The sequence below is a fragment of the Nanorana parkeri genome, unplaced genomic scaffold (genome assembly GCF_000935625.1).
Source record: "Nanorana parkeri isolate BGI_ZX_2015 unplaced genomic scaffold, ASM93562v1 scaffold2728, whole genome shotgun sequence".
NCBI classification, from domain to species: domain Eukaryota; kingdom Metazoa; phylum Chordata; class Amphibia; order Anura; family Dicroglossidae; genus Nanorana; species Nanorana parkeri.
Window position 1 is genome coordinate 8474 of NW_017308996.1, and position 19688 is coordinate 28161.

General features: G+C 48.4%; 1 protein-coding gene across 1 annotated transcript in view; it reads right to left on the reverse strand.

Moving 5' to 3' along the window:
- LOC108802215 (myosin light chain kinase, smooth muscle-like) overlaps positions 1-19688 on the reverse strand; it is a 110345-nt gene that overhangs the window by 8459 nt on the left and 82198 nt on the right. Inside the window, exons 15-18 of the mRNA XM_018574084.1 lie at positions 18950-19513; positions 17835-18259; positions 6540-6656; positions 3058-3132 (exon numbers count right to left, since the gene is read on the reverse strand). Of these exons, the coding sequence (XP_018429586.1) occupies positions 3058-3132; positions 6540-6656; positions 17835-18259; positions 18950-19513 (1181 nt within the window). The remainder of the gene's footprint in view (positions 1-3057; positions 3133-6539; positions 6657-17834; positions 18260-18949; positions 19514-19688) is intronic.

A 19688-nucleotide genomic window follows, 5' to 3' on the forward strand; every position in this document is an offset into this window, starting at 1 on the left:
GAGAGACACCGACTTACGCTAGGGGAGGGGGGAGACACCAACCGACGTTGGGGTCCCTTAAAAATTTCCTCGGCCAAAAAGGGGTCACGAGTGGAGAAAGTTTAAGAAGGCCTGGTCTATCCGACCAGCCTGATATCCATCTAGCTTATATGTTCTATTTTTTTTTTTGTGTGTTTTGTTTTGTTTTTCTTTTTGACCCTAAACTGCTTTATCCATGCTTCATATCTGTTTCCCTTCTGAAGCCATTGTCTGAGTAGATCTTCTCCAAGTAGAGCTCTCATCTTCCATTTATGCCGGTTAACACCTGACAGCTGAACGAGCTCCATCCGCTATAGGTCAATCAAGCTCTGATGTTGCATACAGATGTTTCTCTCCCCTGGAGGCAGGGCAGCCATCAGGGGGGTACGGCCGATGCTCATGTAAGGGGCCCGGGCAGCCTGGGGGGGCCCGCCCGGGTCCCTTACATGACTATCGACCGACGGTGAAGGGCGAGGAGGCGGAGGCCTGGCCCTAGCAGCGCAGGGCCCCAGCATTGCCGCTCCAGCGGCTTCGAGACAAGCTGGGGCCCCATCAGCCATGCTGCTCGTCTGATGTCGGATAGGCCGGACGGGACGTCACTTCTGGCCGGTCCGGCGGCAGATAAGGCCATGTGTGCAGGTAAGAGGAGCTAGGAAGGTAAGGAGGAAGGGGAGGGATGCAGCCCTGACCAGCCCACCTGAGACCCCTTCAGAGCCCACCATAGACAGTCTCAGATGGGCTTTGCAGCATCTATGGTGGGCTCTGCAGGGTCACACTCAGGTGGGTCCTGTGTCCAGCGCATCACTAAGCCCTGCGTCCAGCGCGTCACTAAGTCCTGCGTCCAGCGCGTCACTAAGCCCGTGTCCAGCGGCGGGGGGGCTGGGGGGCCTGACAAAGCTGTGTAAGGGGCCCCAAAATTTCTGACGGCTGCCCTGCCTGGAGGTATTATTTGCTTGGTGTTTGGGGGTTTTTTTTTCCTTTACATTTTTCTTTCTCCCGGTCGTCATGTATCATCCCGATTATGTACGTTTTTGTACAATGATAATCTGAGCTGCACTGTTTTCTGTATGTTATAAAACTGTAATAAAAGATTATGGAACAAAAAGAAATGTACTGATCACATACCAATGTCAGTTTTCCTGCCTTAAAGTTCCAGCACAGCTGAAATGCATGCGCCAACGGCTGCCTGTGATCTACTTCGGCTGCAATGTAAATGCATCTCCAACAGGACATGCGGAATTCAGAGAAACGCAGCATCAGAATGGCCCCCCTGCACTCCACCATTCAGGTAAATGGAGTTCTGCTGACCATAGGGCGGCCACCTTTTTATTCAAGCGAAACCCGAACACTCTAGCGACACGCGGACATTTTTTGGGGAGAACGAGTTGCGGCATTTTTATATGTAAATATCACAGTTGAGACTATTTTCAGTGGGGAGGGGGAGGGGGGGGGGCAGTAGCCCCTATCTTAATGTTGGTTGCCCCTGTCTGCCTGACATCTCGTGTCCCGGTTTCTGCTGCCATGAAACCCGGACACAGCATTCAAAACCCGAACTGTCCGGGTGAATCCTGGACAGGTGGCAACCCTAGCTGACCCGTATCTCATACGCACATGATGCATGTAGACGAAGCCCTAAGATTCTCCAACCCGCAGAGCTGGGAATGGTCCTGCCTCCTCGGAGGCTCTGCCAGCAGCGGTGGAGGATTGGCCTCAGGATGAGGCCGCCCCTTTGGTTCCTTTTTACTTCCTGAACCCGGTTCTGAATACAGCGGAGACATTTCACGGCAAATGTTTATTAAAGTTAGCCTAAAATCTCACCATTTGGACTGCCAAGGTTAAAGTTGCCTATATAAAGAAAAAAAGTCATGTGATCGGCTTGTAAGGGCTAAAATGGTGATCACATGACTTTGTTGGCAAACAACGCCGTGTCAGCAGCTACCACTACTTTTTTTTCCTTGGTTCATTTTATATAATAATAATAATAGTTTAAAATATTTACAATTAAATAAAAATGAAAAGGAGTTTCATTAACCCCTAAAGAGAGATCCAAAGCCAATTTCCCTAATGTTACCTTTCTTTTGATTCCAATGTGCAAAATGGTGAATTTGGCAAAAAAAATTCAACAAAGTAAAAACTCAATTTTGCTGATCCCTACATCTTACTCCTCCTATCAGCAAACTGGATGGAGGCGTCTGACAAGTACCTCAGACATGTGCACAGAGCATTGCCAGAACCGCCGTAACCCATGGTGATTGGACTGCAATCTTAGTAAAACGAGAGCTCTGATTGGTCACTATAGGTGCTCTAATTGGACAGTATAGGTGCTCTCATTGGACCCTATAGGTGCTCTGATTGGACCCTATAGGTGCTCTAAATTGGACAGTATAGGTGCTCTAAATTGGACAGTATAGGTGCTCTGATTGGACAGTATAGGTGCTCTGATTGGACAGTATAGGTGCTCTGATTGGACAGTATAGGTGCTCTGATTGGACAATATAGGTGCTCTGATTGGACAGTATATGTGCTCTGATTGGACCCTATAGGTGCTCTCATTGGTCACTATAGGTGCTCTCATTGGACCCTATAGGTGCTCTGATTGGACAGTATAGATGCTCTGATTGGTCAATATAGGTGCTCTGATTGGACCCTATTTGTGCTCTGATTGGACAGAATAGGTGCTCTGATTGGACCCTATAGGTGCTCTGACTGGACAGTATAGGCGCTCTGATTGGACAGTATAGGCGCTCTGATTGGACAGTATAGGCGCTCTGATTGGACAGTATAGGCGCTCTGATTGGACAGTATAGGCGCTCTGATTGGACAGTATAGGCGCTCTGATTGCTGATTGGACAGTATAGGCGCTCTGATTGGACAGTATAGGTCCTCTGTCAGTGTTCTTTGCATTGGCCAGATAAGCCCATTTGGCTAAAATTGAGTGTTAGTTCTGCTACTCCTCCGTCCTTTCATTGCAACTAAAATTTGGGTAAGTGAGTTGGGGGAACGACAGACAGACAGACAGGGACTGGGGGGGTCACTTACTCTCCGCTGTGCCGGCAGGGACTGCATTACTTCGAGGTTTTTTGGTTTTCTTTATTTCCGTTTTTCCAGACGTATCTATAACAGAACAAAACAAATATCAACGATGAACATGGAGGGACAGGAAACCAACCAGCAATCACTGTGCCCCCCCGAGGACACCGAGGGAGGTCACAATGGTGGGAGGATTGGGATGATAAAACCAGGTCACAGATGACAGCTGAGCCAATACAGAGATCTCTTGTAATCTATGAGTGTCACATTGTATCCCCGACAGGTGTCACTCCTCATAAGACCGCACATAACCCTGCCGCTGACGCCATGTAAATTTCTATCGCCAAAGTGAATGATCACATGATCAGTAAGGGGGGGTCACATGCATTACAACCCAACCTGAAGATGGCACGGTGCACTTCCAGGAGATTCATGAATGCAACACTTGTATTGATGTTTGTGATAAAAGTCAACCAGTTTATTTTTCTAACCCCTAATGATCGGGGGTCATCGTGTTGTTGGTTAACTTAGAGAACTATGGGGTCAGTGTTTTTCCCCATAGTTCTCCTTAGGGTAACGGGAGGACACAAACTAGCGTCCTCCCGTCACCCTAGGCTCAGTATATAGGGAGCTACAGCTCGCGGTATACTGAGACGCCGCAGCTGAAGCGGATCCCGACAATTATGTCTGGATCCGCCCAGCTGCATGACTGACAGCTGGCTCTGCCTATCTAGAGGCAGAGCCAGCTGTACCGCTGTACCCGCCCCCTCCCCCGTCCGTTCCGCCAGTCAGCGCTGGAGGATCGGAGCGGGGAGGAGGGAATCCAGCCTCTCCCCCTGTCACGGCAGAGCGCCGTGACAGGATCGAGAAGTGAGGGAACACCGGTATGTAAGTAGATCGCTCACTTCCCGATCTACTGAGCCGAAAAGGCAGGGCTTTCATTTATTTTTTCTTATTGTTTTTTTTACAATTTTTTATTTTATAATTGTATTTATTATTTCTTATTTATTTTTTTATTTTATTTTTTATACTTTTTAATCAATTTTTTTTATTATTATTATTTTATTTTTTTTAACTTAGCTTTATTGCTCTCACACAGGAGCTACCAAGCCCCTGTGTGATTGCATTTGGAGGTGGCAGGTTCTCTTTATTAAACCTGTCACCTCCAACACAGCACTGTGCTGACTCTCTTGTGACAGCTGAGACGTTCTCCGCTCTGCTCCCTGCTCTCCATCCTAAAGTGATTGCCGTGGTCTTAGGTCCCCCGGAAGAGCGGGGGACCCCGAAAAACCGCGGCGGGGACAGAGGCAGCCGGGTGAGATGGGAGCGAACCAAGGAGGGGGTGGCAGGGGGGACGGACAGACTTGCAGGCTGCATTAAAGGAGAACTATGAGGGGCGTGCTTTTCACTCACCTCATAGTTCTAGCCGACCTGTGACAATGAGATTGTCACAGGTCAGCTCAGTAGATCGGGAGGTGAGCGAACACATACCGGCGTTCGCTCACTTCTCGATCCGGTCACAGCTCTCTGCCGTGACAGGGGAGTGGCTGGATTCTCCCCTCCCCGCTCCTATCCGCCAGCGCTGACTGGCGGAACGGACGGGGGAGGGGGCGGGTACAGCTGGCTCTGCCTCTAGATAGGCGGAGCCAGCTGTCAGTCACGCAGCTGGGCGGATCCAGACATAATTGTCGGGATCCGCTTCAGCTGCGACGTCTCAGTATACCGCGAGCTGTAGCTCCCTATATACTGAGCTTAGGGTGACGGGAGGACGCTAGTTTGTGTCCTCCAGTAACCCTAAGGAGAACTATGGGGAAAAGACTTAACCCCATAGTTCTCCTTTAAGTGATCTCGGTGACAACACCGAGATCAATTGTACAAAGCAAGCGGCTTCCCCGCTTTTACTTTTGGCCCTGCGTGCCCAAAGACGGGCCAAATGTAGAAAAATACTACCCGCCCGGAAAGCTGTGCCGCCCCTCTACTGCCTGCCGCCCTAAGGCCCGGCCTCGGTGGCTTTGTGGGAAATCCGGCCCTGTGTTTACTCATCTTGTACAGATACTTCTAAGCGTGGAGTCCACATTTTGCTGAGTTTAGTTGGTCATGTCTGGCATAGAGTGAATGATGTGAAACCTCGCGCCACTACTCTAATCAAGTTAAGCAGCAGCTGAAATCTGTGTGGTCAGATATAACGTATGAAATTAATGGTAAAAGCCGCGCTGTGTGAATGAGACCGCAAAGTGTCAGATATAGTAGATGCTGACCTTGGAGTAAAGTGATACAACGTGTAAAAAGTGTAAAACAAAAACCCCTGATGAAGTCACGCCCTTTGACGTAACGTACGTAGGGTGGAGTAGAGGAGCTGAGCGATTTGCACACAGTGTCTGTGGCTGCTTACAAAATACCTCACTTTTATCTATGATATGTGAGTAGGATTCCTTATTTTAATAAAGTCTAGTATCCTTTTAAAACCATCTGCACTACGAGTTTCCACTTTTTATTTTATTTGATGCATGGGCCATTCGGATGAACTGTCTGTTTCCAACTCCTGAGACTGCGAGAGAGTCTGTACCTGAGAGGAGGTAATCACTGGGAGGTGTTCGGCATCAGGTGCTTCCTCTACCTGTTTTGAATTAGAGGAACAGCGCATACAGACCCTGGTGGGTCTCTGCTAAAGGTGAGGTGCATTCCAGAAGATTTCTTTGTTGATGGTCACAGGAGACTAAGTTTATCCTACATCCAATGTTTTATCTTCTATTTACTTAAAGGACTATTGAAGATCCAGGATCGTGGACATTGTTTAACCATTTATTATTTTCACTGGAGTGCAAGTTACACACATGCGTTTTTCTTGTCGGTATTCTTTGCACATTGCATCACATTGATTCACAGTTAATATTTAGTGCATTTGATTTTTCATTATGGATATTTTGTAGCAATTACTTTTACACTAAGGTGCATGTTATATACATGCGTTTCTTTTTTGTTTTGCACTTTTTACACATTGTATCACTTTACTCCAAGGTCAGCATCTACTATATCTGACACTTTGCGGTCTCATTCACACAGCGCGGCTTTTACCATTAATTTCATGTCTGGCATAGAATTCGTCTTTTTCTCATTGGATGGAAGACAACGGTGACCAGACAGGATCTGTAATGTGTGCAGAGTGTGTATACAATTGTATCAAATCCTAAATGTATCTTTGAATGATGGTTATTTGATAATGTATCGGAAGTTTATCAATTTCTGTATCTGATTGTTGAACAAAATAACGGAATAAAAATACAGAGAGAGAGGCGAGTCAACAAACATCTGTAACCAAAAGTTACAATTAAATGGAAGATCAAAAATAATGTCTGCAATCAGCGTCCTCAGGGGGCTCCATGTGCTCCAGTCTGCAGACAATAGAACGACAGACCCAACTCCACCTCTGACCCACAGAGAGGAGGAAATGCCGATAGGAACGTTGCAAGCCGCCCTCCATCTCCACCTACCTTCTACAGAGACATTACAGGAGCACTCCGCCTTCCCCGCCGAGTTCTCTGCTACACACTTATACTGCCCGCCGTCCTCCGGGAACGTCTTCTCAATGGTGAGAGTGCACAGGGGGCCTGGAAGAGATACAATGTGTCAGAAGGTATCACTGTGATTATTATTACAGAGAGAACACTGAGCCAATCACATCAGTGTCTGTACAGAGGAGATTACACTCTAATGTCCCCCCACAGTCACATCATTTTCTGGACACAGGAGCTTACACTCTAATTGCCCCCCACAGTCACATCATTTTCTGGACACAGGAGCTTACACTCTAATTGCCCCCCACAGTCACATCATTTTCTGGACACAGGAGCTTACACTCTAATTGCCCCCCACAGTCACATCATTTTCTGGACACAGGAGCTTACACTCTAATTGCCCCCCACAGTCACATCATTTTCTGGACACAGGAGCTTACACTCTAATTGCCCCCCACAGTCACATCATTTTCTGGACACAGGAGCTTACACTCTAATTGCCCCCCACAGTCACATCATTTTCTGGACACAGGAGCTTACACTCTAATTGCCCCCCACAGTCACATCATTTTCTGGACACAGGAGCTTACACTCTAATTGCCCCCCACAGTCACATCATTTTCTGGACACAGGAGCTTACACTCTAATTGCCCCCCACAGTCACATCATTTTCTGGACACAGGAGCTTACACTCTAATTGCCCCCCACAGTCACATCATTTTCTGGACACAGGAGCTTACACTCTAATTGCCCCCCACAGTCACATCATTTTCTGGACACAGGAGCTTACACTCTAATTGCCCCCCACAGTCACATCATTTTCTGGACACAGGAGCTTACACTCTAATTGCCCCCCACAGTCACATCATTTTCTGGACACAGGAGCTTACACTCTAATTGCCCCCCACAGTCACATCATTTTCTGGACACAGGAGCTTACACTCTAATTGCCCCCCACAGTCACATCATTTTCTGGACACAGGAGCTTACACTCTAATTGCCCCCCACAGTCACATCATTTTCTGGACACAGGAGCTTACACTCTAATTGCCCCCCACAGTCACATCATTTTCTGGACACAGGAGCTTACACTCTAATTGCCCCCCACAGTCACATCATTTTCTGGACACAGGAGCTTACACTCTAATTGCCCCCCACAGTCACATCATTTTCTGGACACAGGAGCTTACACTCTAATTGCCCCCCACAGTCACATCATTTTCTGGACACAGGAGCTTACACTCTAATTGCCCCCCACAGTCACATCATTTTCTGGACACAGGAGCTTACACTCTAATTGCCCCCCACAGTCACATCATTTTCTGGACACAGGAGCTTACACTCTAATTGCCCCCCACAGTCACATCATTTTCTGGACACAGGAGCTTACACTCTAATTGCCCCCCACAGTCACATCATTTTCTGGACACAGGAGCTTACACTCTAATTGCCCCCCACAGTCACATCATTTTCTGGACACAGGAGCTTACACTCTAATTGCCCCCCACAGTCACATCATTTTCTGGACACAGGAGCTTACACTCTAATTGCCCCCCACAGTCACATCATTTTCTGGACACAGGAGCTTACACTCTAATTGCCCCCCACAGTCACATCATTTTCTGGACACAGGAGCTTACACTCTAATTGCCCCCCACAGTCACATCATTTTCTGGACACAGGAGCTTACACTCTAATTGCCCCCCACAGTCACATCATTTTCTGGACACAGGAGCTTACACTCTAATTGCCCCCCACAGTCACATCATTTTCTGGACACAGGAGCTTACACTCTAATTGCCCCCCACAGTCACATCATTTTCTGGACACAGGAGCTTACACTCTAATTGCCCCCCACAGTCACATCATTTTCTGGACACAGGAGCTTACACTCTAATTGCCCCCCACAGTCACATCATTTTCTGGACACAGGAGCTTACACTCTAATTGCCCCCCACAGTCACATCATTTTCTGGACACAGGAGCTTACACTCTAATTGCCCCCCACAGTCACATCATTTTCTGGACACAGGAGCTTACACTCTAATTGCCCCCCACAGTCACATCATTTTCTGGACACAGGAGCTTACACTCTAATTGCCCCCCACAGTCACATCATTTTCTGGACACAGGAGCTTACACTCTAATTGCCCCCCACAGTCACATCATTTTCTGGACACAGGAGCTTACACTCTAATTGCCCCCCACAGTCACATCATTTTCTGGACACAGGAGCTTACACTCTAATTGCCCCCCACAGTCACATCATTTTCTGGACACAGGAGCTTACACTCTAATTGCCCCCCACAGTCACATCATTTTCTGGACACAGGAGCTTACACTCTAATTGCCCCCCACAGTCACATCATTTTCTGGACACAGGAGCTTACACTCTAATTGCCCCCCACAGTCACATCATTTTCTGGACACAGGAGCTTACACTCTAATTGCCCCCCACAGTCACATCATTTTCTGGACACAGGAGCTTACACTCTAATTGCCCCCCACAGTCACATCATTTTCTGGACACAGGAGCTTACACTCTAATTGCCCCCCACAGTCACATCATTTTCTGGACACAGGAGCTTACACTCTAATTGCCCCCCACAGTCACATCATTTTCTGGACACAGGAGCTTACACTCTAATTGCCCCCCACAGTCACATCATTTTCTGGACACAGGAGCTTACACTCTAATTGCCCCCCACAGTCACATCATTTTCTGGACACAGGAGCTTACACTCTAATTGCCCCCCACAGTCACATCATTTTCTGGACACAGGAGCTTACACTCTAATGTCCCCCCGCATTAATATACAATTATATAGCTCCAACATATACCACAGTGCTGTACAGAGAACACATCAATGTGACATCGACATACAATGCTCAGTACATGAATGTGGAATCTTTGGATCGGAAGTTTATTAAACTGAACATGAGTGACAATAATCGGACGCTCTGCGTTGCGCAGGGAACAGACGCACACTCAGCCAATCAACCGACTGGAAGTTTGGTGTCTTCATGGCTCACAAACCTCCTCCGCCGCCCAACTGGCACTTCGGGACCCGGCTTCTTTCGTCGCCCGGAGCAGCGGGGATCCAGACCCCGCCCCCTCCTGCTGCTCCTCCTCTTCCTCGATTAGGCAGACGAAGCTGCCGAATTCTGTGCAGCCCGGCTTGCCTGACTTTTTTGGGGGTGGCATTTTTGCCGCCCCCTGGAAAGTGCCGCCCAAGGCACATACACCCCTGCATTTGTGAACACAGCCAATAACTGCACAGACACCGGGATTTACATGATTGTGTCATCTCTGAGTCGCCATCTCAGGCCAGGAGGTAGATGGTGACGCTGGATGATGGCTGAACAAAGATGGCGCCGTCCTGAGTGAAAATCACTCAGCCTCATATTTCGAGCCGGCGTGTGATAATTAAACTGTTACACGTCGGCTCAATAGATCGGCAACACATATCGTCGCTCGCTCACTTCTCAAACCTGTGCCTGCAGAGAGCCGTGACTGCCACTCAGGGCTCCCTGCAGGGATTCCCCCCCTCCCCTGTCCGATCCTCCAGCGCTGACTGGCGGATCGGGCGGGGGAGGGGGCGGGTACAGCCTCTAGATAGGCAGAGCCAGCTGTCACTCACGCAGCTGGGTGGATCACGACAGTAATGCTGGGATCGGTCCCGGCTGCGGCGTCTCAGTATACCTCGAGCTGTAGCTCCCTATATACTGAGCCTAGGGTGACGGGAGGACGCTAGTTTGTGTTCTCCTGTTACCCTAAGGAGAACTATGGGGAAAAACACTGAACCCCGTAGTTCTCCTTTAAATATCTCCGATTTGCACTCAGGTCCAGTCCGCGGGGGGTCGGTACATGAAGAGAACTTCCCGATATAAACGCCTGTCTGGTAAACAAGCACGAGGAACGCATTACACGATCTGCGCCCCGGAGATAACGATCTGCGCCGCCGACATATCTGAGGCTTTTGTACATTGGGCCGGGTCCAGTAATCATCTGGAATTTCCTCCGTGACCTCAGAGCCATTTCCCCCCCAGGAACACCGTCCATCCGGAAGAATTAACCCTCCCCGTGCCTGAGGGGACGCCGACACCCCAGAGGAGACGCGGCTCAATCGAAGCCGAACTCATGAAACACATTTAGATGAATCGCTACAAATGTGAAAGGATTTGTTATTTTGTGGCAGCCGGGTCATGTGATCAGTGCGGGCCTAGCTGGCAGCGGGTGACCTCACTCCTCGCTGTGGCAGTTAAGCAGTACGGCTTGGTCACTTGCCCGCCCCCGACCTGTGATTGGACAGTGAAGGAGCTGATCGATGGGGCGCCTGCACATAACTGCTGCTGAATCCTCAGTCATTCAGAGAGGAGAAGCTGCAACATTTGCAGGTACTGTCTGAGCTCGCTGTTAAGCACCGCCTCCCTCACATTCCCATTGGACCATCACTAGGATGAACTGTCTTACTGGCCAATGGGAATGTGAGGGAGGCCAGTAAGAGAAGAGAATAGGGGTCATATGGTTTACACTGCACAGACCTATGACACAAAATTGGAGATAGAAGCCCTCGCGCACCAACTCACTGGCGGAACAATCGCTATAGCGACCCAGGCGGCCGCTACGGGGCCCGGGGCACAGAGGGTGCCCGGCCAGGACATCCCTCTGATGCCGTGCGGGTCGCTATGGCATCTCAGGCTGCTGGCAGCTGTCGCTGGCGGGATGTGTGGAGGAACGAGCCGCTATTCACATCACTGACAGACTGCCAGTGATGTGTGCAGCGTCTCGTTCCTCCTCACATGCCGCTGCTGAGTCGGTGACAACCGGCAGCTTTGGAGGAGGTGGCTTGGGCCCGTTGTCGGCAGCGACGGAGGAGGCGGGGCCCGGCGATGGAGGAGGTAGGGCCTAGCGATGGAGGAGGTAGGGGCCCAGTGATGGAGGAGGTGGGGCATAGTGACAGAGGAGGCGGGGCCACCAGCGATCATGGAGGAGAAAGAGGCGGACAGAGGATCGGGGCTGACGGTTAGGAGGTGTGCAGGTTGTGTGACCGCCCACCTGAGACCCTGCAGAGCCCGCCATAGAGAGTGCTTCCCTGATGATCAATCTGCGTCTTCGGGAGATATGGGGGACGTATATGAATAAGGTGAAGGAAGCCACCCGTGTGCTGTATCCAAATGTATTTCGGAGGAAGATCTCAGGGGACAAATAAGAGGATCTCAGGAGGATAATCTCCAATTATATTGATCCTGTTATATTGGCAGTTTTATTGATTACTGACACTTTGTTATAATGATGGCGGAACATTCGCACAGAGCCGTAGCGAGCTCCTTTTGCACCCGAGGCAAGAGCAGAAAATTGTGCTCCCCATAGACTTGTGCGCCGTCAAAAAATTTGTTCCGTTTCGAAATATCCGGTATTTCGCAATTCGTGTCCGAAACTCAATCCGGATTCGTACGAAATACGTATTTTCGTTAGTTTCGGCACATTTTCGTAACTTTACGAACATTCGTTATGATGAAGTTAAAAAGCAAAAATACCTTTGTTAATATTGGAGTCGATGTGGTGGTTGTTTTTGTATCCGAAATACGAATTCCGTTAACGGAATCCGGATCCGAATTTCGTATTTCGGATAAAAAAAAAAAACTACCATCGACTGCAATATAAATGTACTCTGCTTTTTACCTTCAATATAACGAATGTTCGTAACGGAACGAAAATACGTCAACGGAATTTCGTATTTCCTGCCTGTGTATTGTAAGTCAATCCTCAGCAGCAGCGGATCCGAATTTCGGATTTCAGATTTAAAAAATAATCTTGTCATGTTGTTCAACCTCATTTACAGGGGTGATATTAGTTCCCGTTTCAGAGAAATTCGGATCCGAAATCCGTTAACGGAATTTCGTATTTCGGATATATAATTCGGAAACTGCAATTCGGATTTCGGATGCTTCCGAATTTCAGGAAAATTTGTACGGATTTCGATTTGTAACGAAACGAATCGCACAGGTCTACTCCCCAACAGAGGTGTGCGGCATGTGACGCCATGCGCCCCGAATCCAGGATGGTGGCACGCATGCGCAGGAGGCCAAATCCAAAAGAGCATAAAAATTTGTTTCGTTTGACGAAAGTAATTAAAACATTTTTAGTTTCCGTTCATTTTGTCCGATACAAATGTTTAGTCTTTGCACATGTCTGGTAATATATGTGTGTATGTGGTAGGGGTGTCTGTTTCTTTTTTTAATTTCTTTTTATTATTATTATTATTATTTTACTGTTGGGGGGGCTTTAGGGAAATATTTGGGGTCTAAACAGATCCCTAACATTTCCCTTATGAAATAGAAAAAGAGATTGGGGGACACAGAGTCCTCCACCCATACAGATGGGGAGGAGCAGCGACGATCCGAGGAGAAACTGAAGCCTGTGCCGCTCCTCTTCTTCCTTTTGGCCAATGGCGCCCTGTGCTCGCCATGACAACAGGGGTAAGGGAGTGCTGTCAGGCCCGGCCCTGGCTGTGCCCTCTCTCAGCTGCGCCCGAGGCGAGCGCCTCACTCGCCCCATGGTAGCTACAGCCCTGCATGATTCGCAGCGGGATTTGGGAAATCCTCAGTCTGGAGCAGATGGAAGGCAGCACATCAGGGGCAATGGGAGATCAGAACATAGACTGGACCCCCCCAGGGGAGGCCTTTTGGGAATTCGGCTTTTCGGAATCTCGCTCCTTGATCTTTCTATAGGAAGTCGGACTGAATGGGACGAATATACAGAAATCTGTGATGCCAACTGAACGCAGGAACGCATCTCAGCGCCCTACATAGACATAGAACAGAACCGAATCTATAGATCAATGTGTGTGTGCGGCTGGTATCAGATTGGTGACCGTCGTCCCCATCCCCAGGATTCCTCCCCTCCGCACGGCTGGTGTCCGGTCCTGGCCGCAGACTCACTTTGTAGATAGTCAGAGCCTCCCAGGAGGACGGGAAGGAGACCTCCCACCTCGCCCCCGACATTTCCAAACTACTGCAGACCAACGATGGAAAAGCAGCCAGCCAATCAGCTTCTCCCTCTCAGGCCTCCAGTACAGTATATGGGAATGAGGGTCTGAATCTTATTGGCTGCTCTGGGCAACGTCAAGAGCTCTACAGTTCAGAAGAACCGGACCATAAAGTATGAGTGTTCTGTACCAAATGTGCTTTCATGGGTCAGTCCACCCAAAACTCCCACCTGCGTTCTCGTGCAGTGCATGGCTGAGCCATTTATTGTGAACGGCAACCCAAAACATTGTACAGTACAGGAAGACGCAGAACTCCAATTGTTTTCATTCTCCAGAGCTGAAGAAAACTTGTCCATTCTCTATGGCAACATTAAAAGTGGAACTATGGCCTCCCACACACACATGTATACGGTATATACTGCTGTAACAATTATACGTTCATATGACAGTTTTCTCTTAGTCCCCCTGCAAAGGCTCAAAAACACCTATTGGTGCTGCCAGCGCAGTTCCCCTAAGGCAGCTTACTGTGATAGGGTGACAACGATGCTGCACCGCTCCTGAATTCAGAGCAGAGTTGTCACCCTCGAGTAGGCTATGCTTGCTTGTACTACAGTGAAATGAGAAGATGTCATGGAGGGGAGGGGGCGTGTCTATCTGCTGAGTCACAATCCTATAGCTTGTCAGTCACCACCTGGCCACACCCACTGTTTTCTAGATTGAAGGCACTGACTCTGCTGCTGAACCCCTCCCACTGTGAGCTGCAGTGCCTGGGAGGGGGAAGCGTGTGAGACACAAATGAAGAAGGAGTATTTGCTCAGTCAGGGGAGGTAAAAGGTTTTTTGTTCACTTTATGGGGCCTGTGCATCACGCTGTAAACTCAGGACTTGTTTAGACTGTCGCAATGGAGACTTTAGATATACTTTAAGATGAAGCTGGTGACATTTTTCAGACAGAGGAGGAGATCGGCACAGAGGTTGTCACTCAGAGCAAAGCAGCTTCATGATGGTTTCCCTCACTTAGGACTCGTCTGCTTAGCACTGGTAAGGGGTAAAGGTCAATAAAGAAGATGCAGAAAATTTGATTTTAAATGGCATAAAAACAATCCAGAAAAGGGGGCGTGTTTAGGCGGTTTTTTGTGCTTTTTTTAAGCATTTTCTATTTGGTTTATCAGAAACTGTTTTGAACTGAAAACTTAAAAAGGATTTTGTTTTGTTTTCAATTATCTCATTATAAAGACATGTGGAGGAAATTGTTAACAGGGAAGGGAATTATCCGCAGCCTTCCCCGAGGGGGGTGTACAAAGCGTGGCTTGGGCTCTCCGCTGCCCTGGGAACCGGGAGACCCGCATACAGATCTCAGGGAAGATCTACAAAGGGGGACCGAGCCTCATTTAACCCTGCGCAGCCTGAGAATCTCACAATGCAGAGCACCTTGCTGACATCCATTAACGAAGAACTGTGCTGTGGGAGCTGTGCCCCAAAACAGGAAGACAGAGCACAAAAGGACCAGTCACCAGTATTGCCTGTGACCTCCCTGCAGATGATCTGTCCTCCATTACAGTGCCCCCCCCCTCCCCCCGATGACGGGTGAACTAATAACTGGAGATCTGATGACCGGCGATCTGGTGGCTTGTTATTTAGTGACGGGTGATATGCTGACGGGTGATCCGATGCCGGAGATCTAATGACGGGTGATCTGGTGACGCATGATTTGGTGATCTGGTCACGTGTGATCTGGTGACGGATGGACAGTTGGATAAATGGCTCTATATTTAGGATGTATCTGGTCTATAAATGGCGGCTCTGGATGGACAGTTGGATAAATGGCTCTATATTTAGGATGTATCTGGTCTATAAATGGCGGCTCTGGATGGACGGTTGGATAAATGGCTCTCTATTTAGGATGTATCTGGTCTATAAACCAGAGGTTCTGAATAAATGGTTGGTCACAGAGGCGGAAGGAATGATTTGCATGTCTCCGCCCACTATCCTAAAGTAAAGATTACCATGAAACTCTTCTGCATTGTCAGGTCCTAATATCTTTGTAAATCAGGAGGAAACAAAAAAACAATGTGCAGGATGAAGCGTGTCCTCTCTATACAGACAGATACTATGTTACCCTTCAGAATAAGTACAGTACAGCTCTGTCGGTCCTCGCTCCGGCTGCGCACTCATCCTCACAGCTTCCTCAGTATCAGCATTTGGTGACTAATTCGCAGACGGCGCTGGCAGTGATAATTATCAGGGGTTATAGAGACCGTGTGATTTATCAATGTGGGAACCGAGAGGATTTGCCTCCGCAAACAGATCACAGAATGTCCTCGGCCACTGAGCGCAAACACCTTCCCGATCTTACCAACACCCCAATATCAGCCCACACCAGAGAGGAACCGCTTCTAACTCTTCTGTACCTCTGAGGGTGCCTATCAGGAGCTGCTGGGACTTGTAGTTTAGAGGCAGCTTGGGAGATGCGGCTTATAGGTTTGTAAGGCAAAGGGATCCCTTTAAGGTAGCTCAACACTAACACTCTCTGTGACATGAAACAATTGACGCTAAATTAAAAGTTTCATCACATCATAGTGGCGACGTTTTTCGGAGCCACGTGATCCCTTCCTCAGGCAGAGAGTGTTTGCCCGAGGAAGGGAACACGTGGTTTCCGAAACGTCGCCGCTACGATGTGACACTTCAGCGACTAGAAATCAAGTTGGAGGGCGAGTGACTTTTCTTCATTTATCAGGGGAAAGACCTTCCCCATTCGTCAGGGCTTTATTATTATGATTATACGGGATTTATATAGCGCCAACAGTTTGCGCAGCGCTGTACAATATAAGGAAGACATTACAATCACAATACAATTCAAGACAAGATGGTAAGGAGGGCCCTGCCCCTGAGGGCTTACAATCTAAAAGGGGAGGGGCCAGTGATACATGAGGAGGGAGCTGTGTGGGGGGATGAATTGTATGAGAACGTGATGGTTGAGCGGTTAGGTTGAGGTGGGATAGACTTCCCTGAAGAGATGAGTCTTAAGGGATCGCCTAAAGGCACTTAAGGTGGGAGATAGACGGACAGGTTGGGGTAAAGAGTTCCAGAGGATGGGAGAGACTCTAGAGAAGTCCTGGAGGCTTCATTATCTACATTATCTTCATGATCTATTCATTACTCATTATCACTGAGCTGTCCCTAAACCCGGAGGGATGCTTTGCCTTACAAACGCCGTACACAGTAGATCCAATATATTACATTATCTACTATCTTCTCAATCAAACTGCTTTCTTTACATTGTTATCAATTTCCTCCTAATCAGTTGACATAGTCGTTATCCTCCTAAACGTGCGACGGGCAACAAGCAGAACTATAAGTCTCAGAATGCCCTGCCAGTCAAAGAGATCACTCAGATAAGGAATGCTGGAGCTTGGAGCCCCCCGCCCCCCCCCCCCCCAAGAATCAGGCAAGTGACTGTTTGCCTATCACTTCTTCTATCAGGCCTTGTTCACACCAAGCGTGTTCCAGGAACAGTTACAGACCGGATCAGAACTGCGTCCAATGTATTCCAAATGGTATTTTGGGCTCTAGTTCACACCGCAGCGTTCAGTTCCAGAGCATGTAAAAAAAAACAACTGCAGCAAGCCCTATTTTACCTGCTCTGGAACGCATGCAAACGCATCAAAACGCCCTGGAACGCACTGAAAGCCCATTCTAAACTAAAAAAAGAAAGAAAAAAAAGGATTTTATTTATTTATTTTTTAACCAAAAACGGCCCGGCACGCATCAAAAACGCGGCAAAAACCCACTGCACTGGTTGCGCAGAAACTCATGCAGATCTGGTCTGCATTTGGTGTGAACAAGCCCCAAACCTGAGGCAATGAAAGGTAGGAACAAGCAAGAGAGAGCAATGCAACTGTAACTGAAAGCTGTCTGTAGAAGGAAAAGACATAAATGCAACAATGTATAAACTGCAGGAACTGATAGCAAAGCCGATTTCACTCTTCTGAAGCTCGGACACTTTATACTTTGCTCTTTTCCTCATTATAAGTTAGTTTAATGCGTTAACATAAGTACCTGGAAATAACCGCAGTAACGGTCACCATGCAGCAAGGGAGAGCTCTATGCTAAATGTCCTAATTCTACACAGACAGGTGCAGAGACACAATGACAGGCAAGAGACACAGAAGACGGGTACAACAGGCTGCTTCTATACAATTCATTGTTAGCTGAAGAAGAAGGATGGAGTCATCAGAACAGTAATAGAATATAAAAAAAAAAGTATATTATGGAATTACCTTCTTGAGCGAGAACGATGAACTTGGAGGACTTTATGACTTTGCCGTCGAGAGTCCACGTCGCGGTGGGTGGTGGCTCTGAGGTGACCTGGCACTGTAGGAGCAGCTTCTCTCCATCCACCAACTTTAAGTCCTGCAAAACTTCGGAGAAGACCGGAGGAGTCCCCGAGCTTTCTTCAGCCTTGTTCTCCACTTCTCCGTCCACCACCGACACGCAGTTCTGCTCCACTTTCTCCTCCTTGGCCAGCGGCGCTGCATTTTCCACCGCGGGTTTGGCGTTCTGCTCTGCAACAGGTGGCTTTGCGCTCTCTTCTTTCACTTCGGGCTTAGAAATTTCTTCCTTTGCGGCCGGTTTTGCCTTTTCGTCCAAAGTTTTTGCCTTTTCCTGGTTGACTGCTGGTTTTGCATTTTCCTCCTTGACTGCAGTTTTTGGCTTTTCGTCTTTGACAAAGGGTTTTGCTTTCTCTTGGTTGACTACTGGCTTTAGTTTGTCTGGTATTGCCGCTGGTTTGGCATTTTCCTCTTTGCCCAGTGGCTTTAATTTGTCTTGAAAGGGCGCGGGCTTGGCATTTTCCTCCTTGGACACCGGCTTTAGTTTTTCTTGGAGGAATGCTGGCTTTGCATTTACCTCCTTGCCCACTGGCTTTAGTTTGTCTTGAATGCCCGTTGGTTTGGCATTTTCCTCCTTGCCCACTGGCTTTAGTTTGTCTTGAATGCCCGTTGGTTTGGCATTTTCCTCCTTGCCCACTGGCTTTAGGTTGACTACTGGCTTTAGTTTGTCTGGTATTGCCGCTGGTTTGGCATTTTCCTCTTTGCCCAGTGGCTTTAATTTGTCTTGAAAGGGCGCGGGCTTGGCATTTTCCTCCTTGGACACCGGCTTTAGTTTTTCTTGGAGGAATGCTGGCTTTGCATTTACCTCCTTGCCCACTGGCTTTAGTTTGTCTTGAATGCCCGTTGGTTTGGCATTTTCCTCCTTGCCCACTGGCTTTAGTTTGTCTTGAATGCCCGTTGGTTTGGCATTTTCCTCCTTTCCTGGCTTCAGCTTGTCTTGAATGGCCGCTGGTTTGGCGTTTTCCTCCTTGGGCACCGGTTTTACCTTCTCCTGAAGGAACGCTGGTTTTGCCTTCTCATCCTTGGCAACTGATTTTAGCCTATCACCAAACGGTTTAGCATTTTCATGAGGCTCCACGTTGTTGGCGCTGCCATTTTCAGTGGGCCCTTTCTTTTTGCTGCCCAGAACAGACCTGAAGTCGGGGGTGGCTACTTTGGCCGGCGCCTTTTCTGCTACGGGGGTCTTTGGAGGAACCGAGCCCTTTTTCCCCAGGACGGAGCGAAAATCCACCTGCTGGGTGCTGTTGCCCTTTTTGTCATCCTCCACCGAGGCCTTAGGCTTGACCTGCCGCTGAAGGTTAGCTCTGAAGTCCATCTGTTCAGCCGACACCTCCTTCAGGTTCTCTTCTGAAATGCTTTTGGTGCTGACTTTCCTTCCCAGAACCCGGCGGAAGTCCACTTGCTCTGCCTCTTGCTGTCGGAGTCTTTCCTCGCTGTGCTCCTTCACCTCGACTCTCCTTTTCAGTACGCCGTGGATGGTCTCTTGATCTTCTCTTTGGGTGACCCCTTCAAGTCTATGCACATCTACACCTCCATCTCTCTCCGCAAATCCCAGCTGCTCCCTGTGCCTGTGTGTCAACCAGAGAGAGAAAAAAAAGAGAAAGAGGCACTTAAGGAGGTTTGGCTTGCAAATCAAACAATTTGTGTGAGGAAGAGAAGTCCTAGGGGAGGGAAGTCAGATCAGAAAACAATCCGTTTCTTTATTGCATCAGTGATGACTTCAGTGGCCTTATAAGGGAAAGA